We start from the raw sequence: 23,746 nt of genomic DNA on the forward strand, positions 1-23,746 counted from the left end.
TGAACAGCTCACTCAAGCCAATTTCCCAAGAAGTTCTGTTACACAAATGTTTAATCTGTTCTTACCTTCAAAATGTCCATTTTCCTCAGTGGTGAGTCTGGCCAATCAGGACTGTCACTTGGTGTCTGGGACCCTGAGCCACCAGCTGGCTTTATTAGAGAAAAACAGTTTTCTGACTATGATTTTAGTCTCACAAAGAATTCTGTTGAACAGCAATGATTTCGCTATTTTTAAAATATAAAACGTAAATTGACCATCTTATTAATAGACAGAAATAAACATTTAAACCACAGAGACCACAGTTTAAGAATGCCTTAAAGACATTTTCATGGTAAATGTCCATTTTTGTTTCTTATGCATATAATTATACAATTAAGTATTTTTTAAGACTTATTTTATAATGCGTTGTATGTAAACTGCTAATAGAGTTCAACAAATTAACTGAAAATATCCCAAAACATCAGAGTTAGTTGAAACTCTGTAAAATAATATTTCCATTGAAATGGAATTGACTCAAGCTACCAGAGTGCCAGAATGGCGTGCAGGTAGTTATTATTACACCAGTTGTTTATTTCCATGCCCAACAGTGTGTGCCTTATTTGTGTAACCACAGCCTGGTTATTTTGACATGTAGAACAGCATGAAAAAGGCTGGAGGCTGCTTGGCCAGCAGCCATGAGCCATGGCTGGTCACAGAGCTGTGATATGCATGGGCACAATGGTTATTCCTCAGCAGCTGTACTGCAAATAAACATCTCTGGTTTTCTTTCTTTCTTTTCCAGACTTTCCAAGCTGGTCACGGCTGATACATACGATGTGTCTGGTCTGTGACTTTGGGGGTTTTAACAACGCAGAACCCGCTGGCCCAAGCTGGTCATGGCTGATACATACGATGTGTCTGTGACTTTGGGGGTTTTAACAACGCAGAACCCGCTGGGAGAAGTCTGTAAGGTAGAAAATGGCTCAATGAAATTATGCAAGGAAAAGTGTTTAAAAGGCTGAAATTAGAGAAATTGTTTCCTGTGGTCATGCTCATTTAAAGCACACATCTTGACTTTCAAAAACATGTGATTGCATTGAGGCAGGCTTATCCTTAAACACTGAGCAGACTCACAAATCTGATCTCAGGCCCTGCATGGAGAGCAGATTTGCCTTCTCATAACTTAATTTGTTGTATCATTTGGGTGTCTGCTTTTCAAATTAGTTGAAACACAACGTTAATCAGAATATAGGAGAGTCTGGGACAGAAGAGTGATGAATACCTTCTAGAGGGAAGGAAGGTGAAATGGTTGTGATGAGATACGTAGAGTTGTTGATTTTGCACTCTAGATTTTTTCTTGGCTCTTACTGAACTTGTACACTTTTAAAAAACATGATGCTACAAGAGAAAAGAATAATTTAAAGAGAGTTTCTCTCAGCTTCATAAGCATCATTTTAAAACATATATATGTATTTAATCCAGTCTATGGACACTACTGAATGAGCAAATTGATCTCATAATTGTATTTCTTAATGGGAAAACTTAATGAGGCACTACCATGTAATTTAGACCTCTAAAATATGATATGGTAAAGCCTAGGATCGGCAGCTAAAAGATACAGATGTTTTATTTGTTTTTTATTGTCAGATTAAAAATGTTTCTTCTTCATTCTGGAAGCTGATTAGTAATGAAAATAATATGAGATGAGCAATTTTGCAGAAAATTGCCTCGTCCTGAGTCAATATCATGTGGTCAGAAGAAGTCAGACAGTGCTGGGGGGTGTGTGAACAGGATCCTTGTATTGTGTCTGCTTGGCTTGGCTGAGTACAGCCAGACGGGGTCACAGTACTTCCACAGCACAGGCAAAATTGAATTTTGTGCTCTTTAGCATGAAGTCTTGCAGGGGATTCCTTCTGGCTCCAGGCTTTGAGGAATGGAGAGGATCAGTGTGAATTTTGGATATTGGAACAGCGACAGGGTGGGAATTGCTGCTTTTCTCTGCAGCTGTAGCTACCACACCTCTCCTAAAGCAGCTACCACTGCAGGTCTCCTGCAGCCTGCCCTAGCAGGTTGTACTGCACAGGTACAACACTTTGCTGGTTGTTGTAGAGACAGAGGAGACTCAGAATGTTGTGTATATTGGTTTTCAAGCAGTTGGTTGTTTCCTACACCTGGAAGAAGGCATGGGAAATGTACAAAACTCACACAGGAATGTTTATCACCCCCTTCAGTGGTTCATGCTGTGACACCCTATTTTTTCTGTGTGTAAAAACCTGCACCAGTGCTTTTCCATGTCTGAAAGAGGCCTTCAGCTGAGTTCTACCCACTCTGTTGCAGTTCAGGAAAAGACAATGCATGCTGGCATAGGGCAGAGAAACGAGATCCAGGGTGGATGTCTGTGAGAGAAACTGAAGAGTGGTGTTGCATAGAGAAAAGGAAACTCAAGGGAGACCTAATGGTCAGAAAAGTTTTCAAGTATTTAACAGACAGCTGCCCCAAACAAGGATCTAAACTGTGTTTATTCAAAACAGACCTTCCAGACCTGGAGTAAAGACACTGGAATAAAGCTCTATAAATAAATAAATTGATAAATCCATGCTAATACTCTTGTGCTGCTGTGGAAGTACTGCAAAGTAAAAATCAGTCTCCTGACTTCTCCGTTTGTTGTATACCACAAATAACACACAAAACCAGTGTATATTGAAAATAAGATAGCCTCTTAAGAGTCTTTCCATTTTAAAATTGAGTTGTGCAAATCAGCCATGTTGTAAACAAGGACTTTTGATATGACAGTGTTCCTTTGGAATAATCTTTGCAAGGGCATTTCCAGGCATAGACCTTCAGAGCAAATGGGATCTTCTTTTAAATTACACATCCTTGTAACCGTGTTTAATCCAGAACCAAGCTGATACACAAATCCCATAATTACAGATATTTAGCAATATCTTATGACAGAGATTTTGTTCAAATCTTAATCTTTCTGGTAGGCATCTGGATTCCCTTTTCCTTGTGCCACCATATATACACATCTCTTCTCCTTCTCTGTAAATGTTGCTGCGAGAACCCTTCCTTGTAAACAATTCAGTCCTAGATACTTCTGTCTCCTACAGATAAATTTTCTATTTTCCCTTTATGTAACTAATCTGCAAAAGCACTTCTTTGATCTTTGCTGCCACTTAGGTTAATCCTGCATTTCTGGCAGACTGTTTTCATGCACAGTTTTCTTTTATGCTATTAAGAGGTTCAAGTGTTTTGAGATAACAGTGTATCAATGAAGATCAGTGTCACTACATTTTGTGCTGATAGAAATATCATTGATATCTAAATAAAATGTTAATGAGGACAGGTAGACATGGAAATGGAGATGACAGCTCTGAACAAGCTACATGAGCATAAGAGTATTTACAAACTGAACAAAATCATGACTTGTTTGAAGTTCAAGGGAAATTTTGACAGTACTTTGCACTGGAGCTGACGTTTCTTCATTTGACTTAGGTGAACTAAGTTTCTGAGGGAAAGATAGCAAGGGAAGCAATTACCATTACACAAATTAGATGGTGCTATGCTGTCTAAGGTAGGAAATATGTAATAAATGCAATGAGCCATATTGAAAATGTTCTGAAGTATTACAATTAAAGAGAAATTTATTGATATTTAGAGAGACACGGAATTCACTGACAGCTAAAAGGAATGAGCTATGATAGCAGGAGGCATGTTAGTATTTGTTGGTCTGCCTTCTATGCTGGTAGAACTGTGCAGCTGAGCTGTGGGTTGGATTGAGAAATGCATCCACTTTAAAAGTGTTTTGGTTGGTATTTTTAGCCCCATAAATGTTTGGGTCTGTGTGTTTCCATCCAGTGACTGCAGGATGAATGAAGAAGGGTCCAATGGAGAGTGAGAAATCCTGTCACCAGTATTACTTTGGAAAATTTCTCCTCCAGCTAAATTTCCGTAAGGATATAAAGAATTTTTCTTACGCAACAAAAGTTTATTTTTTGACATCTGAAATTAGTAAATCATTGTGAATTTTGTACTATTTTTATAAAATAATGTTTGGGAACTGTGTCGTTCTATACTGCCTTTTATGTTTTTAAAATTTATTAAGTGTGTTTGATTGGAAGGAAGTGACTGTTGCCTCTGAAGTGGCCTAAAGGTTTGCATTTGCCCAGAGTTTCAGTTTGGTTTTGTCTGTAGTTCATCCTGTGGTGTTTGGGTGCTCTCCTGGCTGTGTGCTGCCTTGGCTGGTAAGATGCCACCTGCACAAGAGGGGTGGATCCTTCCCACTTTGGAGACTTGAGTGAGGGGTACATAATGGCATTAGCTGGGGGGTAATGGCAGCTCTCTCCATATCCATTAGATAATAACACTGTCAGGAACTACTGAACCTCAGCAAAGTGAGTTTGCATTTAACATCAAGACTCTGACATTGCCTCAGTCTGCTGAAAAAATGAAACCATAACATTGACTAATTTACATATATATAAATATATAAAATTACTATTAACGTTAAACCACTAACACATAAGTTAATTTCAGTTGTGTATGACAATGGAAAATAAAGTAATACTTGCATGTGTGAAATTTCATAACTCCTGGGATTTACCTTGCCTAACTTCACATGCTTAAAAGTCAGGTCAGATGAGTTCAGGTCTAAAGGATGGGTTAGTGCTACCAGTGTGTGTTGGGTTTTTAAGGAACAAGTTAAACATCTGACAGCAGTTACTTCAGAATAATAAGCACTGTTTTGGGTTAGAGAGAAGGACTTTTCAGCAACATTTTGAGTGGGAAAATGGTCCAGGGCTTGTGGTTAAGGCAGGAAAACCTGAAAGTAAAAATAGCTAAAAATAAGTTCATTATCCAAGCTTGGAAATACAGAGGAAAACGAGAATCAGGGGAAAGGAAGTTAGGCTTGATGATACTGTTGATGCTGTTTCAGTGGTTGAAAATATATTGAAGAAATTCACATGAGTATAGAAAATACTATTCTAGAGTAATAGAGGGAAAAATGGAAGAACTAGTTGAGGGTAATGCAGGGCCTCCTTTATACACTTCCTGCTGTGATATCTCATTTTTTAGCTATTATAAAGAATAACAAAATAATATTTCATTGTGTACAGTCAGCATCATAAATTGGCCAGCAGAATTTCAGACTATTTTGATTTTGCTGGATTTCATTTGTATATTGTTTTATTATTGTTCTCATGAAACTGTTTTTCAATCTAAAAAAGAAAAAGTCCATGTGGAATACAGAACTTCTGTAGTTAGCATTTTCTCAAGAAGTGGGACAGTACAAAAAAAAAACAAAAACAAAAAAAAAAAAAAAAAACCATGAACAGACCATTGCAACTTAACAGGCAACTTATGGAAACTGTAAGGTGGGTTTTAACTTGACTTTGAAGCAGATTATACTTTCAAGTAATGCTGTAGCAACTCCTAAAAATATACTGGGATGCATATAAATGTGCTGGCTAAAGATGCAGAGTAATTAAAATGAAAATTTAGACTTTGTGGTATGTTGTTTATTCCCCACAGGGGAAATGTTTTGGAGGAGCTGGTACCCCATTTAGACTTCTGAGTGCCACTGGTTTGGCATACCGGGTGTCATCATTCTGCTTCCACCTCTAATTTAAGCTCCTAGTCTTCCTTTGGTTTAATTACAGACTACAGACTTCCCTGCTGGGTGGCTCTGGACACGAGCTTAACACCAGTAGTCTCCTTATTCTTCCAGAGGGCACTGTCCTTTCTGGTGACTTTCTGTCAGACAGTCTGTTGGCTCTCCTTTCTGGTGACTGTCTAGTCTGGTGACTGTCCTTTCTGCTGGTGAAAGAAGAAGCTAAAAAAGGGGGTTGGTGCTTCATGACGTTTGGATGATCTGAACAACTCCCCTTTCCTACACTGATCAATTTTGGCTCTGTAAAATAACATTTGAGGAGGATGGTGAAGGCTTCTCAGTCTCTGCTTTTGTCCTTTTCACAATCTCTTCTCTGCTCAACTTGTTTAGTACAAACTCTCTCCACATGCCTTTATCACTGTTTTTGCAAATATCTTCTGTACAGCTTGTGCTTAATAGAACAGTTGTCTTTTATCTCTCTACTTCACTGATTCTCCATCTGTTCTCCATCCAAACCGAAGCTGAACATTTATCCTCTGCTTTGCATAAATCTCTTCAGCACTTCTTCCACTGCTTTTATTACTTTCAATTTTAACTTTACAGCCCTGTGATAGACACTAGATAAGATAACTCTGCACTGTGCTGCTCTCCTTAATCATTACCTGGAAAAAAATATTTATTTGTTCAATTATTGTTCATTTTTGAGTGTATCTATATTATTTAAACCCTTGTTTTCAAGCATATTTACATAACAGCATATCAATAAATGTGGGAGCAGTTCTATTCTTTAGCATAATACAATTTTAATTGATGTACAGCATTTTTCCTAAGCCTTCCTATAAAATTGTAAGTGTCCAACAGAATAAACTGGAATCCTTGTTCGTTACCAGACTATTTGTGCTGCCTGAAGATGGCACTTTCAGGTAGAATGGCTCCTACTTAATCTTTGAATCATACAGCAGGGAAAACAATGTCACCAATATATTACAAATCCAGAAAATCATTAAGCATCACAGAACTAAATTTTTTTATTTTACAGCTAGTTGCTCTCTGAAAATAACTGTTTTGTCATCTGAAAATTTGTCCTTTTTTAGCTCCACCAAACAGAACCAAACCAAACTTTGATAGCTATTCAAATAATCTCTTTTAATTTCTGATCTCCTTGACACTCAGATTGCTTTATAGAAGAGTAATGCATTAAAAACTAAAATGGTAATATGACAGAATGACAAAGAAATGTCTGGTTATAAGTTCTGAGGTATCTTTGGTGTCTGGATACTTGCTGATCTCTGCTAGTTCAGTTTTTCACCTTCCCAGAGTTCCTCTGTAGCATTTTCTGTGCTTCATTAGTTTCAATTTAAGTGGACAGAACTATGGGATTATTACCCATAGAAGATAATATTTGTGGAAAAAAAATTTGTTGTTGTTTTTCCTTTATTTGTCCCTAAGTAGTCCTCTAAAATAGATCCTCCCACCACTCTAGTTAGTTATAATTAAGTTTTATTTTGCTTGGGCATAACATAAGCATTGTAAATACCCAAGACTTATGAGACACAAGGATGTTATTCAAGGGTATTTGCAGGATTAGAAACATCTGCTGCCTTGAAATGTTCTATGTCCTTTAGAAATCTGATCATGTCTTCCCTCACCATGCTATGTCTGTGAACCTTCGTGTTGCTTATTTGATTTCAGTGATTTGTGCTGATTTCAGTGAAGGAAAGCATGACTTACATCAAATTCTTAAAGCAGTAGTAATACAAATCCCCATTTGAACACAATTCTAATGCAAAGAAGCAGGAAATCCAATTAACCCAATAACTGTAAAGTAACTGATGTGTTTAATACTTAAAAAGTCATATTTATTTGTTGTTTAGGATTTATTTTTTTACAATGAGGAATGCTTCTTGAGGCTGCTTAAAGATATCTTTGCAAACAAGGTAGTACAAATATATTCCGTGGTATTGCATGCCTGTGGTTATAGGTGATTTAGAATGATGATTCCTTTGTCCCTGGGAGGATACTTGCATGAAGAAGACATTTAATTCAATGAAATTGTTTACTTGTTTCAAGAATTGAAATAGTTCCTTATGAGATTCCTGGCTTCATCACTGCAATGGTACTAATGCCAAACCTCCAAACCCATTAAGGTCCTTCAGAGCGTAGCTCTACTGTCTTGGTCCAGCCTTTGTGTGGGGTGAAGTATTGTAACTGGATTTTAATATCTGTGCCCTATGAATGGGCTTGCCATAGTTCCCAGAAAGGGAAAAAAGACTCCCCAAGAGTATAAACAAGACCCAAAATGCACAGTATGAAAACTAACTCCTAATAGTAGCTTAAGTGTCCTTCCTTGTCTGTTTCCCAGGCTGTACAGGGTGAAGCAGGCATGACTTTCCATGGTTCCAGCAGTACAAAATGTCCTTGCACACATGGCTGCTCACTCTACTTTGTCCTTCTCTTTGCATTTCAATGAGGAAAAGTTAGGGAGTGCATTAAGTTCTTCCCTCATGCCTATTTCTATCACCATATTCACGACAGTTTCATTTCCATGGACCCGCCTGCCTGACTCTCACCTGTATCTGTATTGTCTCTTGTCTCTCAGGGTGAGGTTCACCTGGCTAAAAGCAAATGTTTGTGTTCAAACCAGTTCCCCAGCTTGTGTTTGCAGTCAGTGGAAAGGAACAGGCACTTATTTACTTATTTAACAGGGACAGTTCACCACAATCAGTTTTAGAAATCTCTGTTAGGGCATAAAAAATCTGCTGTAGAAGTGCTTTTCTTTTTTTGACTGATCATGCAGAGTGTAGATGAAATGTTCAGTGTATATGCCTATATTTAGCCAAATGAAATTTACATTCAACATCTTTGATCCTCAATTTATCTTGCAAGATTTTTTTCTTTCTCTTCTGTGTGCACATATAAATCTGCATGCTGTGTAATACAGTGACAGGAGACAGTGATGCAGCCTTTTTAGTAATTGAACATTTTCATATAAAAATTAGGCATTTCTGAAAATGTTGCAGGTTTCCATGGGATCCAGCTGGAATAGAAAAGAGGCTGAGGCAATTTTCTTTTCTTTTTTTTTTCTTTTTCTTTTCCTATCCTGGTTTTTCTTAATGAATATAAAAGCTCTTTAGTTGTATTTTCTTCTGTGCACTTGCACCAGCTAGATTTGTTGTTACTCCATGATTTTTAGCATAATACTGTTCCTCCAAGAACATCCTGACCTCAGTCAAAGTAGACAATAGTCTCCTGGCTCCAGCCATTAAAAACAGCAGCTGTGGTGAACTTCACTGTAGGTCCAGTCCTTCCAAAGGAATAGTGAGGGTCCAGCCAACCCGAGGATGTAGCTGTAGTGTAACCATGCCACAGATTTTACAGTTACAATACATGGAAAGTAGTGAAGACAGCTTTCTGGTCTCTCAGTGTCTGAGAGCACAGAATGTCTCTGTATTGTAGGAGAAAAGAAGGTCATTGGGGTTCTTTGTTCAGAAATTATGTCACTCTGCTTGGTGGTCGCATTGGGATGCTTTTTTTGTGGGAGTGACCTCCACAGACTTCTGAACTGTCAGTTCCATCCCTTATGATTATCTCTTGTGTGGCTTTGAATATTAATGGCACAAAGCCGTCCTTGTCTGCAGTGAGCACAATCCAAGAAGAGCCTACAAAAATTAAGCAAGAAAAAGAAAATGAGTGCACTGCTGTGGTTATGTAAATGGAGAAGCACGTTTCTAAAAGTCAGTGAGCATGCAGGCAAGAGCAGGGTTTCTTTTTGTGCACTAAAGCCTTATTACACTAATGACATTAAGGTCTGACAATCCATGCTCAACACACCTTTGTGCAAATGCAGTGAGGGGCTAAGGGAAAGGTCCTACAAGGTTTGAGGCATTTTGTCCTTTATTTAAATTAAGTTCAAACACAAGGTGCATCTTTGCTAGTTCTAATAAACTAAAAGTATCTTCATCTTCTGAAAACTCAGCCAGCCTTTCCATATTGACTTTTGTTTTAATGACATCTAATTCTGCTTAGCCTTTTCACTCATCTGCTCTACTCAAATGACGAAGAGATGATAAAAAATGGAAAAGTTGCTAACAAAAACCATTGTGCTGTACTTGTTCTAGAAAGGTGTAGGGGTCTCCATCTCATTACTGTCAAACCAAGATTGCTCCATGTGTTTTCAAATTCATATTGAAAATAGAAGAAAGTTACACCTTGAGGATGATTTACAAAATATGATTTACAAAAGCTGCTACATAAAATTTCTTGTCTTTTAATTATTTATAGAGTCTTCTCCTAAAGAGAATGAACAAAATATGGATGACATTTTTAATCCTTTTATTTTCTGAAAAAAAGGGGCAAGATTTAAAAACCAAAATACTTCAAAACCTTTTAGATTCTCTTTCTGTATTGTATAGAAAAAAATAAACCTCCCCCCATTTTTTATTTTTTTTTACTTTTCTTAGCAAATTGGCTTAAAAATGAAGCTATATTTATTTTCTTTAGTGATTAATCTGCCTTTCTTTCTCTCTGGATATTGCAGTTCTCATAGAAAAAAAAGTGAATTCTCTATTTTTTTTCCAGTTTGACACAGTATGAAAAAAAATCTGTGGCAACTTAAAACCATTGGGGGAGCCCTTATATGACACACTTTCCTCAGAGCATGTGATTCTGTCATTATTGAGCAGGGGCATTAGCTGGGATATGAGGGAAAGAAAGCCCTATTAGGTTCTGTGTTGGGATTTTAGATTTTGGGATATAAAACTGCTTTTAAAATGGAATGTGAAAAAAGGAGCTGTAGAAAATCCAAATGACCCATTCTTATTTTTTGTCATGCATAACAAAGCATGCTCCTGGAGAAGGCAAATCTCCCCTTCTTTAACTACTAACAAAGCACTTTTGCAGGCTGGTTGTATGTTGTCATGTCACCTGTTACATCATAAGAAGATTGTCTTTCCAAACCATAGATCTTTAATCTTCTGCTCTTAATACTTTCTTTCTAAATCTGACCAGACTTCAGATTCTGTGAGCAGTGGCCCTGAAAGTGGAAGTTCTATGGTCCAAATGGATATTCCATTGTTGATCAAATTGATGAAGCATACTTTTGTGTCAGACTCTTGGAACTTATTTTCACCCACTGAAATGCTGGAAATTCTCAGTGTCATTGATAACACTTGCTTGGAAGTATATCCCACAGAATATTTCAATGGAAAAACCATGTGCAGAGTGTAGTGCCCTTTTACTGTGAACAATTATGATGATATGCCAGAAAGAGAGATTCCTGTGTGCTGCTACCAGGGCACTGCACAACAGACTCTGTTTAGCACAGGTAATGGTATTACAGTCCTGGGCTTAAAGTGCAAACAATGAGGCTGAGCTCATTGCTCTTTTAACTCTGATGGTCTTAACAGCATTGCTGTGGACATGAATTTGACTTACAGTTCTGGAGCTTTTCTCTCCAATCTATTAATGCTTAAGTGTTTACTCATAGCAGTAAATGCCAGGCTGTCATTATAATACAAGCATGCTGTTCATTACATACCCTTTAATTATATAGTATTAAAGGATGGGAGTGATATTTTTAAACTTCATATTTAATATTTATGTCTTGTGTCAAAAGAAACTTTTAGGAATGTAAGCAAGTATCATCTAGGACTGCATAAAGAGCTACACAACTGCTTCTTCTCCAAACCTTATAATTTTGCAGGATTTGGATGAGTTTTAGAAAGATTCTTGTTTTGGTTTTTGTTTTTGCTGAAAGCATACAGACTCAATGTCAGAAAATCTGAGCAGAAAGAGGGACACATTAGGATGATTCTGAGACATTATCTTCTTTTAAATATCTCTGAATTCTAATACATGAAATTGAGGTGTTCTGCTAATTAAATATTCAACTGCTCTATAGAGCTGAAAATAGGCTTTCTCAGTTCCCTTGTTTATTACAGGCATTTCTTTCCAAATTCCAGAGCTGGAAATACAGGCCAAAAATGGGCTTCTCCTTGCCCTGCAGCTCTGCATCATGTTGCTGCAGAAGCCTGCTGGGAAATAGCTCAGGTCTCAACAGCAGGTAGAGTTTTTTCATATATGCTTCCCCTGCACCACACAGTCAAGGAAGATTCTTGAAAAAAAGTATGGAACATGTATGTTCCTGTCTTCTGGAACAGCCTCAGAAACAGGATCATGGTAGCCTGTGGTGAGAAAAGCCATCAGAAGCGTTATAGAGAAATGGCTAAGAAATGGCAGCTTGTGTGTTGTTAAGAGGGTGTCACACAGGACATTTGCATTTCAATGAGGAAAAGTTAGGGACAAGGCAGGGACAAGGCAATTCAGAGGCCAGTCTGGGGCCAGGGTTCCTCTTGTGGCATCTGTCCTTATGAGTTAATCAGTGGTGGGTGGTAAAAATGGGAGATTGGCAAATAGGAACATCGAGCTTCATTTTTTATCTTACATTAAAATAATCCCAAATGCTACTCAATACATGTATATATGTGTGTATATATATATATATATATCAAGGAAGATTCTTGAAAAAAGTATGGAACATGTATGTTCCTGTCTTCTGGAACAGCCTCAGAAACAGGATCATGGTAGCCTGTGGTGAGAAAAGCCATCAGAAGCGTTATAGAGAAATGGCTAAGAAATGGCAGCTTGTGTGTTGTTAAGAGGGTGTCACACAGGAACAGACAGGGACAAGGCAATTCAGAGGCCAGTCTGGGGCCAGGGTTCCTCTTGTGGCATCTGTCCTTATGAGTTAATCAGTGGTGGGTGGTAAAAATGGGAGATTGGCAAATAGGAACATCGAGCTTCATTTTTTATCTTACATTAAAATAATCCCAAATGCTACTCAATACATGTATATATGTGTGTATATATATATATATATATATATGTATGTAATATTCTGAGAGTGAGTTTTTTGTTTTTCTTCAACCTATACTCTGTTGTTAGGGCTAAGACATGCTAGTAAGTATGGGTGAAGCAAAGTGCCAAAAGGTTTCAGGAAAGCAATTTTACTTCCAGTAACACAGTGTACTGATTATTTTCTCAGCCTTCCTTTGCAGAGGCACCTAACATATTACTCTGCTAATAGGTAGTTTTGCAGTTACTTAGCATTTAAATGATTTCGAGAGACTCTGCTGTATTTCAGACAAGGGGAAACACACACTTGCAAAAAGAAGTTAGTTAGCTCAGTTTACTAAAGTCTGGGGTAATTATTCTATCACAAATGCCTCTTTTATATGCTAAAAATCTCAGGTGAGACCAGATAGCAGAAATAAAAAGAACATACCGTGTTTCATTTCAATAACAGGCAGATCAAACAGCTGCTGGACTAAACTCAAATGGATCTTGCCATCACAGAGAAGAACGTCTTTTGTTTCTTCAGTAACTGATCCATTTGGAAAGCTTTTCTTCATATCCACGTATGTAAAAGAAAAGATCTAGTTAATGGCTTAGACATCGAGCCCGAGTACTTAAAACCATTCCTCTGCTCTTACTCCTTTCAGTTCTTTAGTCATTTTGCCTTTTCTTTGTCTGTCTTTCCTACAGTTTATAGATGACATCATGATGCAGGACCATTCTAAGCACAATCTCATAGTCCCACATGAGGAGGATAAAAATGCCTCTTTGGTTTTTGCTTTGTGAGCTTCTGCAGCTCAAAGCTGCCTCAGCCCTGTACGTGTATCCTGTGTGTCTGTGTGTCTGTTGGGCCTCCCTGCCTGAAGCCAGTTCAGTGGAAGGGAATGTATCATACCTGGAGTAATGTTGTTCCAGATGCTGCCACAGTAAATGAGTACTCTGCTCAGTTTCAGCTGTATGTGTGGGTGGGTTTGAGAGCCATTGGGCAGCTATTCCACCCTAGTAAAATAACCTCAGGGTTATTTTGGTACAGGGAGTATTGCAGAGAGACTGGACCTAGCAACAGCCTCTCTGAAAAGCTGTCACATCAAGGTAGCTTGGGAATCCTGTGACTTGCTTTGAGAGGGGGGGAATGTATGGATTTACAACCTTTGAATTTGCTCTGATATTCAATGAAAGAAAACACTTGAATATAAAGGTGGCTTGTTTGTGCTTCATGAAATTTAGGTGACCCTGAGAATCAACATTATCCTGTGAACTTCATTTTGCTCTTTCCGAGATTTCTCCCCGTGTAGTTCCATGTGTTATGTTTTGCTTTGTTTCTTTTTCTTTGGCATCTTTGTGTTTGTGATACCCCCAGATTTTACATATTTGTTGCGAAGGGACAGTCTATTTACCCAATTTCATAGACCCCTCTGTTTCATACATTCAAAAGGGATCCAAGATAATATTTCAGAATGGGTTGACAAGACCTCATCTATTCTAACTCCTGTTCTAGTCCTACTCTGTCTGTGTCTACTTCACACCCTTGAATTTTTCTTGCTAATGTAAAACTTACGGTTGAATGAATTCACAACTGCATCTTCAATTTGTGTGCACAGTAATCTAACCTCTGACTAAATAAATGTCTCTTGTAATGCTTGTCTTCGTTTCTAATTGTGCTGTCTTTTGACAGTTGGTCTCTGTGAACGTGTGCTTTTTTGCTGTGTAACAACCTTTCTAAATCAATCCCTTTCACTTTTCTGTACACAGTATCTGTGCTGTCATGCAACTGCATTGAATTCTGTAAATCAGAATGTCTGCTGACTGTTGCAAATGTCTTTTCCCCTGCTCTGCTATAAATTACTCATGCAGATAGTCTATGGCTGATTGTTATTATTTATTTTTTATTTATTTATTTATTTTATTAATGATAATAATAAAAAATATCTTTCCATTAAAAAAGTGAACTTTCCAACTTTCAAATGTCTTCTTATCTTTTTTCCACATTCAAAACAATCAGAAATTTGTTGGCACATAATTAATAAAGGACATACCTAAGGAATACATCAAGGAAGTATCATTGTCTTAGTCATAAATCCATAGCAGCTTTTTGTTACAGCTGTAACTATATCAGAAAATTTCTTTGTAATTTTTAGGTATTTCCAAGTTATGTAGAACTGCATTCTATTGAACCTAAACACACCTGAAACTCAATGGGCTGAATGTTCAGCAGTGAGTGTGTGCTTTGCACAGGCATTGCAAAGGTGCTCTTTGCCTGTGCAGGTATTTGTGCGAAGTTTTGTCATTGCTGCAGATTGTGGACTAGGACATCTAACAATTATTTCATTTTCCTGAGTTCAGGTTGGAGTAACAGAGTTTATTCAAACTGGAACTTCAGTACATGAATTATAGAAAAAATGGACTGTACATGAGACAAGCTCATTGCCTCGACCCAAGTGGTTCATTTTTCACATAGATAATGCTTCAACTCAAGAATTATCAGAAAATAATCTAGCTCTGTCTGTCTGGACTTGACATCAGTTGAATGGACATGTATACTCAAGATGATTTTGTTATAGTTTGTTTCCTATATAGCATTGCACATTATTATTGGAACAGCCATTGGAAGTGGAAGACATTTTTGTATACACAAACTGCACAACACCTATTTTTTTATCCTAAACAGTTTTTCAAGGAGAGACCTGAAAGATCAAGTCTCAGTTGTTTGTCTTTCATCACTTGTCAGCGTTTATATGAGCTATTTTCTCTGTCATATGCTTCTGTTTATAATGATAAACATAATAATCTTATACACTTATTTTTGATTTTTTACAAATTCTGTCAGGTCAATAATCTTTCTCTGTTATAATCTTCTAATTATTTAGCCTTTTTGTTTAATGCTTAGTTTAAGTGATGATTCTCTTGGAGGAATGTGTTCACACACATCATATCACAGATTAACTGATTTAAACCTGTACCTTCTTGTGAGGCAGGTAACTCTTAGTATTCCCTTTTTATAGGTGATCACCCCATTACACAGGGAGCTTAAGAGATTTAGTCAAGGTCATGGAATTAATTTGTGACAGAGTTAGAAGTACTACTAAAAGCTTGCTTCAGTATTTTCCACTTTCATGCCACAACCACGCCATAACCCAAAGACAATTTTCTAGCCAAATCTAGATTTAATCCACCCTTTCCCAAAATCCATGTCTGTTTTTGCTATTTTGTTATTTATCTCCAGTAAGAATCAGAGGACTTGAAATTCCCTGATTAAAATCCCTTGTGTTAGTTGCTTTATCCTGGGACAAAGTTTATTGGTAGACAAAGAACATGTTAATGACAGAAGAAACAAATATATTTCCACATACACTAGCATATATTTTTGGATTAAGTTTCTTTAGCCAACTTCCTGTAGTATGTTGAGTCCAACTCTCCTTCAGCAAAAACCCAGCAAAAAGAAACGGTCGATTCAAGAATTGTTTTCCCTCACCCACGTCAGCCTGCCCAGATCAGATTTTATAGCCTATAAAGGGTGTTTTGGGCAGCAGCCAGCCCCTCACAGCAATGCCAAACTGTCTTTCAAAACTCACATTTTGGATTGCAAATATGTAAGAGAAAAACATAATTTACTAAGGCAAAAGGATTCCTGGATGAGATGTTATATATCTCACCAATGTGCAATTTTCATAATGCACAATAGGTGAACATGCCTTCTCTCTCTTTTCTGAACCCCACTGAGCAGTCAGCTGGAGCTGGTTCTGCTCTTGACCTTTTCTTCATTTGTCTTGTATTTCCTAATGCACTGCCTACACTCCCCTGCATGCTGAGATCATCTTAATGAACTTAAATTCAACAATTGATGAAACAGTGAGCTAAATGAGAATGTGCTACCACTCAGATTTGTTTTTATTGACATTGGGTTAGCAATCAGTTGAAGTTTCAATGTGTTCTTCTTGCCCATGGATGTCTAGGAATGTAAGATGTTTCTCAGATGAGACCTGCCAGCTGTGTGCTCAGTGCTCTTTACCTGATGAAGGATGTCTCACTGATGTGCCCACACACTGCCTTTGTTCTTCTCATAACTGTATTGTATTTTAAATTCACAGTCATCTTGTAGTCATATAACTTGTACAAAAGCAGAAATTTCATCTCTTAATCCTGAAATATATTACTATGCACTTTATATTAGTTAATGTCATTACTTTCAATCTTTTTTTTTATTTTTTCTAGATGTTAAATAATAGTCATCAATTTACAAGTGTGAAATCGTGATCCTTTACTGAAAATATTACTGACTTTATGTCATATGCAGATTTTATTAGCATAACTCAGCAGATCATTAATGAAACTTTTAGATGACACTGAAAATCCATCATAAGAAAATCCACTAGTAATTTTTTCCATTTTCTTCTATATTGCTATAACTATTACTATCTCCATTGCAGATAATTCCTTAACTGTCTTATTTTTCTTCTATTAATCCCTATTCTCTGCTGTTGAACAAGTAATTTCCCTCGTGGCATGATTTTCATGATACCTGTGCTAAATTACAGGTATTTTAAATATTCTTCATCCCCTGTGTGTTAATAATCTGTTCTTTTATAAGGGAAAGGTGTCAGGTTAGTACATGCATTGTACAGTGAATAATGCTGTAGTTGTCTATGATTCTGTTTTCATTCTTTTTACACCCTTGATTTCAACTGTGTTGTGCTCCACTGGTGATTTCAGGTTTGATACCTTAGTACCCATTAGTCAGCTTGCTTTTACTTCGCACCCAGATTCATTGTGCAGGATGAGAAAAAGCTTGTAGATTAGATAGATGTGGGAGTTCTGTCCCAGAAGACAGTGAAAATACACTTAAACAGCTAAGAAAGAGAGCACTGAAGAGGAAGGAGAATTATGATTTACGTTCTCACTGCACCTTGTGCAGCATTGCCACAGGTAGTGTTCATTAGGTTTGACAGCTTGCACTGCTCCCCTTCCCTGTCATTACTTCTACTGTTGCTGTGATTCCTGCCTGCTTTTTGGTAGGTTCTGTTTTTATTGTGGTGGAGGTATGGATATCTTTCCTTTCCTTACCCTTATGTGGGACATTCCCATTGCAACCTTAATTAACCTGGCAGAGAAGCATAAGCCTGTAAAATGTTTATGCTGGAAGAGATCTGAGGTGCTCAGAGGTGCTTAAATCCCAGTGCAGTTTGCATTTATAGGGCACATCAGCATTCCTGGGGACACAATTCTGGGATTTCTCTCCACTTGGCTCTCTGTCTTTAGTTCTGCAACTACTGTTTCAGGTGTATTGTCATCTAAGATAGACCTTTTGTGCTTCCATGATCTTTATGTGTGATCTCTACTTTCTTTGTGCAGTATGATAACTTGGCTTCGCTGTTGACATTGCGTGCTCCTTTCCTTTTGCACCTGTGCATCCAACAAACAAATCATCTGCTCTAACAAAAGGAATTTGTCTCCTCTACAGACCCTGCTTGTCTGCTATTGATCAGTTTCAGAACGCTGTTGACAGAATTTGTTCATAACAAATTCCTCAACCTTTGCTCAAATGTTATCCATGCATTAATCACGCAAATTCCTCAACCTTTGCTCAAAATGTTATCCCTGCATTAATCACACTTTCTCTTGACTACTGCAGGTCTTTCTTTTACAGTCATCCTAAATCTCTTGTCTCTAAATTTCAGGATAGCTGACTAGTTTCTTACTCCAGGGAGCAGTCATATCAGCTTCCTCTTCCATCATTTTCATGACTTACTTTCTATTGCTCAACCCGAGTCAAAATTGCCCTTTGGATTTCAGAAGGGTTCATGGTCTTATTACAGCTCATCATTTCAGCCTCGTCTTTGCTCATTTTACTGTGCCCCCCGTATATTGCCCTTCTTTTCATCATGTATTTCTATCAGAGCTTTACTGCCATATGTTTGGACCTTTCTGTTCATCTCCCAGATATGTGTAAAAACAAAAACAGCACATTTATTTTGTAGCTGACCTTTATAGCTGGCAATAAAGCTTCCCAGAGTAAATTGTATGAAGATACTATAAAAGTACAGATTGACTTATGTACAATTATTGGTTTGTGCTAAGAAAAGAAAGTCATTGTGACTAATTGCTGAAAAGATATTATTTCCTGTTTAATTATGCAATATATGCTATCAGTGATATAAACTTTTGACATCATACTGCTTGAGAACAAAATGTAGGAGTCTGAAGATATTCTTCAGATTAGGATGAATGTTATTCCTCCTGGAGAGGTTTGCCTAAATGCCTTTAATTTGAGATCCAGATTGGCTTTATTTCCACTGTAATTAGCTTTTGAATGAGACTAGTTTAAATATTCTGCAGCTGTTTCTTTTCTGGGGGAAAGGATGATAAAAGTATCTTTTTGCAAAATGAAACAGAAAAAAATCTGTGACATATCCTTTTTCTTTTCTTTTTAAATAATATCTTGCATTTGTCTGTCTGCCCTCCCACATTTCCCTGAATCACAAACTTGCATGTGATGAAAGAGCAATAATATTTGCTTTTCAGGGTTGAATGATCAAGTTACCTCTGGTGGCTGAATGCTATTACAAAAGTGATAGTGCAGTGACATTTCCAAAGTGTGAATGATCATGGTTTTCTTCTATGGCTATGAGCTACAAAGAATACAAATTGTGGTAGCACTGCATAGATGTGACTTCAGAGGCGGTACAGGCAGACTTGCACTAACAGGATAAACAAAGGTTTTGAAGGCTGTTAAATGAGCAAATATTATGAATTATTAAGTAATAAATGTTTCTGCTTTTTAGTTTCCTAAGCAGAACAGGAAGTACACATAAATATGTCAATAATTCTTCTGCACAAGTGTTCATAATTGCTTGTTAATTATTGCTACATTTTTAACTATTATGTTTTATACTTCCGTTATATATTTTAAATGCATAAATATGGTTATGTAGTTCTGATCATTGAATTCTTTAGTACAATAGATTTGTCAGTCAGGTCTGAGCCTCTGCTAGGCTGGGGATTATAGAGACACTTAAGAAGACATGCACTTGGCACAAAGAGCTGGATGGTGATATTATTGACTGGACTGCAGTGTTCCTAAAGCTTAGAAAGTTTTCCACTGGCTGATATTTATATCATAAGGCAATAAAGCTATTTCCTGACTTTTTGCTCTGCGAGCACAGAGTCTGGCTGGAACCCACAGCCCAGCTGGTCTCTGAGCTCACAGTGCACTAAACAACTCCTGAAGGAGGAGCAAGGTTCGGATGTCTGAATATAAACTAATCAAAACAACTATTTCTCTGAAAATTATTAGCTGGCTATGAAGCAAATATTTCCCTGTCTGTCTGTAGACCTTTCTGCCAAGTCTATTTTTCATTATTTTTTGGCATCATGCTGTGATCCTGTTAGATTTCAGAAGAAGGGCTGAACTATACAAGGCATTAGTTGAGAGTTCCCCAGGAAAGCTGTGTGTGGGACGGCATTAGTGGCACTTTTTTGAGTCATTGCAATGCGGAGCTAGCAGTGCTTGCTGCTGGCTTATTGTGAAACTAACCTGTTCAGATAAATAAGTATTCCTTTCTAAACATAGTTTTTCTAGCAGTATTTTAGAAGGACTTAATATTTTTGTTGTTCTTTCCAAAGAAAAATAACAGGTTAACTTATTCTTACTTCTAATGCAAGCATGTGCACAGCAACTTCAGATCTTAGATTAATGTTATGTGTCACAAATAAAACTTCTCTTGGGAAAGGTTAATCCAATTGACTCCTAGAAACAGGGCTGCTTGCTAAATAAATAAGTTGATTTATGTTAAGAAATCAAAATTAATTTGAACATACTGGAGAACAGAAGGGCTTGCTTCTTGGCCAATAAAATCCTAAATTATTTAAAATAGACATGCTACTTTTTCACCAGAATTTGTATAATGTGTTCAAGTTAAATTATTGATTAATTCAGATCGAAAGCTTTGCTTTTATCCAGACAACCCAACACGCCAGAATCTGTTTAAATGCCAAGTAAACACTTGCTAGAAAGTAATGACCATGATTGAATTGAGTCACCATTCCCTTAATGACTGTTTAAGGAGGGGTACTTACATGTCTATATAAATTCCTTTAAAGGTAAAGGAAGTAAAATTTGCTTCAGCATCATCACAAAGCAGTGTATTATTTTGACATAATGCTGCTTATGTTGCAGAAGATAAGAATGCATTTATAATTGGCATCTACATCCTGAAAGGGGTACCAGTTTTATCACTTCCATCAGCATGTTCAAAAATCTGATCAGTATAAAGTTACTATTCCTGTGAATAATATTAAACACAGTAGATAGAAATAATTACCCAACCTACATTCCTTACTTGAAATTCTTATTGAAGCCAGGAGAAAATTTGCCAAAACAAGGGTAGATAGGAACATGATGATTTGAAATTCTTATATTTATTTAATGAAGTTATAATTACATATTGATGGATTGGAAGGTTTTTGTTTGTTTGAGGGTTTTTTTCCCTGAAAATTGGAAGTGGTTATGTGTTTTACAAACTGAGTACATCTTATTTTGCAAGGAATAGTGTTGAGAAATCAAAGCAGAAATAAGCCAAATTCATGTAATATCCATTTAAATTTTCCATAAATTGAGATTCAATACTTTGCTTCAGTCTTGTGAGTATGGCTGTCTTCAGACTCTGGATTTGAGCTCAGGTTTAAATTTATTACATTTCTGGTGAGCTGCTGTAGCCCCCCATTCATCAGTTTATCTCTGCACTAAACTAAAATATAAGCCTTTTGTAGATTAACAACTCTGGCTCTGTTCTCTCTGACAGATGCACACAAAATCAGCCGGTGTCCAAGACAATTCTGCATGATCAAAGAAGAAACAGACAAATCTCCCATGTTAAGTATTCTCTAAACTATCCACATCATCCTGAGTTGTTGTTCCAATGACAAATTATAATTTCATTTTAGATTAAGCTTGATTCCAACCCAAGGTTACATTTCTTATGGGTTGATAAGAATAAACTGCATCTTCTTGTTTAAAGCTAAATAAATGCAAGACTGTTTAAAAATTTGGTTCCTATCACAGTGTTTCTAAGCTGACAAAATGTTACCTGGTAGGTGACGTGCACGACAGGCGGTTCCTGGGAGCAGGGGTAGGCTAAAGATATCCTCCTCCTGTTCCTAGCGAAGTCTGTTATTTCAGAAAGACTCAGCTGTAACTCATTGAAACTGCCACAAAGTCTCTCTAAATTTCTGGATATGTGACTCATTCCCCTTTCACTTGGCAAATTGTTGTTTTTAGGAGAATGTGATGCTTCTTGGATCATGTTGAACTGCACTTTGGGGGATGTTGGTCTGCTGGAAATCCTGCTGGGTGATCCAAAACCACGAAGAGACACTGAGCGATTCATAGGTTCAGCATCCAATGTTTCCAAGGCCACCGAGGAGTCACCTGGGAGCCTTTTCTCATCCAGGTCACTCACACTTGATGAAGAGCTCTGCTCATAGCTAGGGCTCTTTACTTCTTCAATGAGTCTTCTCCTACCACTTGGAGACTGAATAACTGTGCTTCTTGGTATTAACAACTCCCTGCTTTGAGGCTGGTCTTCTATGGCAAGGTTCTCAAAGAATTTTCTTTTCCCAGGTATATTAACAGAGGATTCAAAGTTATAAAACATATTCTGCTTAGTCTCAGGCAATGCTGAAGAATTTTCTTCCAGCATCAATTCTTTGACCATAAGACGCATTACATACCTGTCTGAACTTGAAGATGGAATGAGATTAGGATCAGGGAACCTCTGCTTGCCAATCAGAATCAATAAGAGTTTATCTGTTAAAAAGCATAGGCCCTTTGGTCTTTCATTTTTTTCCAGCTGGATTTGTTGAATGTGAGGCATGGAGGAAGAGGTTACTGAATACACCAGAACAATATTAGAAGTATTAGAGGCTACTGCCACAATCTGAGCTCTAAGGTCAAAAGCCATTATATCAGGAACCGGAATACCTGGGATGGTGACTTTTCTGGTGGTCGTTACCTTCCTCTCAAAAGTCACCAAGATCAAGTGAGAAGAATCTTGACCATTTGCTCCTGCAGAGTCTTTGCGTTTCAGAGTAATGAGAGGACTGGGATCAGAGCGACGGTGGTTTGCAAGGATATGGGTCAAATCCACAGGACCTGATGAAGAAGAAGCAACTGAATCAACACCTGATCTATCTGAATCTATGGACTTTCTTCGTGTGTCCATGGAGTATTCCTCGTCACCAAGCACCAAAGCAGACTGTGAGATTAAAGAAGCAGCTTCTGTACCAGAGGGCACATCAAATGCAATGCCTGCATTTAAACCACAGATGTTATCTAAAGGAAGCTCAGTAGCTACAGCAATTTGGAAATCCAGAGTGGCTTCTATAGCGCAGATATAACCTCCCACATCAAAAACTGGGCAAAAGGAGCAGATATTTAGAGTTTTCTGAGCATTATCCCATATGTAGGAGTGCAGGGTACTGCCTATAGCAACTACTAAACGATTACCATCCTTAGTCCAGCAAGCACAGTGGATGAGTCCGCTGCTTTTGATGTCTGCCTTAACCCGCGTATTGTCAGTGCGAACGGCGTGCAAGACTGAAGCATCTCGTTTTGTAAGCACAGCCAAGACCTCCTTCTTTGGATGCCAGACACAGCCCTGAGAAAGCAGTGGAAATGGTTCACCAACTTCACAAGTCTGAGAAATCAAGGGCTTTTTCTTCTCTGCACTGCTGTAGACCAGCTGCCAAACGCTTACGTGCTTTTTGTGCTGAACAGCGAGCAGAGCTGGGGTGTCTGTAGAGCAATATGGGCCCCAGTACAGCCCATGCACATGTTCAAATTGACCAAGAATGCTTGAGTCTCCAAACTTCAGCTCTCCATTTTGATAGTATAAAGTAGTCAGTATCACTTGCTTCCCATCTGTCCAGGCAATTCCATGCACAGGGTGGATAGCTTGATATAAAGCATTGAGACCGGTTCTCAGCAGCTTTGCCTTTCCCAGATCCATCTTTTAGGCTTTCTTTCTAATGGGTATAGTTCCAAAATAGAGAATCCATGGAATTCACTTGCAGATCACCATGAGAAAGTTTTTTTCTCATGTCTCCTTCCCTTCCTTTCCAGCATCACACTGCTAATTTTCTGCTAATAATCCAAGAGACTATATTGTGCACTCCTTCTCGGGAGGCCTGCAGCTGCTCTTCTAAGTATAAATCCATGTCAAAGCTGCTTTGGCTATGTCTTTTCCTGGGAGGAGTTATCATCTTCATGTGATTGCTAACAAGGTTTAACCAATTACTGTGCGTTTTCGT

The 23,746-nt window shown here is 37.7% G+C and overlaps 1 protein-coding gene across 1 annotated transcript; it reads right to left on the bottom strand.

The window, feature by feature from the left end:
* Positions 1 to 9,082: 9,082 nt before the first annotated feature.
* On the bottom strand, positions 9,083 to 23,445 carry LOC120508237 (WD repeat and coiled-coil-containing protein-like). Its single transcript, XM_039721627.1, has 3 exons — positions 21,526 to 23,445; positions 12,873 to 12,993; positions 9,083 to 9,249 (listed from the first exon to the last, which is right to left on the bottom strand). The coding sequence occupies exons 1-3, from the start codon at positions 23,443 to 23,445 to the stop codon at positions 9,083 to 9,085; spliced, it is 2,208 nt and encodes a 735-aa protein (XP_039577561.1).
* Between the last annotated feature and the right edge of the window lie 301 nt (positions 23,446 to 23,746).

This window comes from Passer montanus, unplaced genomic scaffold (genome assembly GCF_014805655.1).
Source record: "Passer montanus isolate IOZ18808 unplaced genomic scaffold, ASM1480565v1 scaffold46, whole genome shotgun sequence".
Taxonomy (NCBI): domain Eukaryota; kingdom Metazoa; phylum Chordata; class Aves; order Passeriformes; family Passeridae; genus Passer; species Passer montanus.

Coding starts and splice junctions, on each gene's coding strand:
- LOC120508237 (XM_039721627.1), bottom strand. CDS start 23,445: ATGGATCTGGGAAAGGCAAAGCTGCTGAGAACCGGTCTCAATGCTTTA. Junction 12,994..21,525: donor TCGTGCACGTCACCTACCAG/GTAACATTTTGT, acceptor GTGGATATGAAG/AAAAGCTTTCCAAATGGATC. Junction 9,250..12,872: donor TGTTATTGAAATGAAACACG/GTATGTTCTTTT, acceptor TAATTTTTGTAG/GCTCTTCTTGGATTGTGCTC.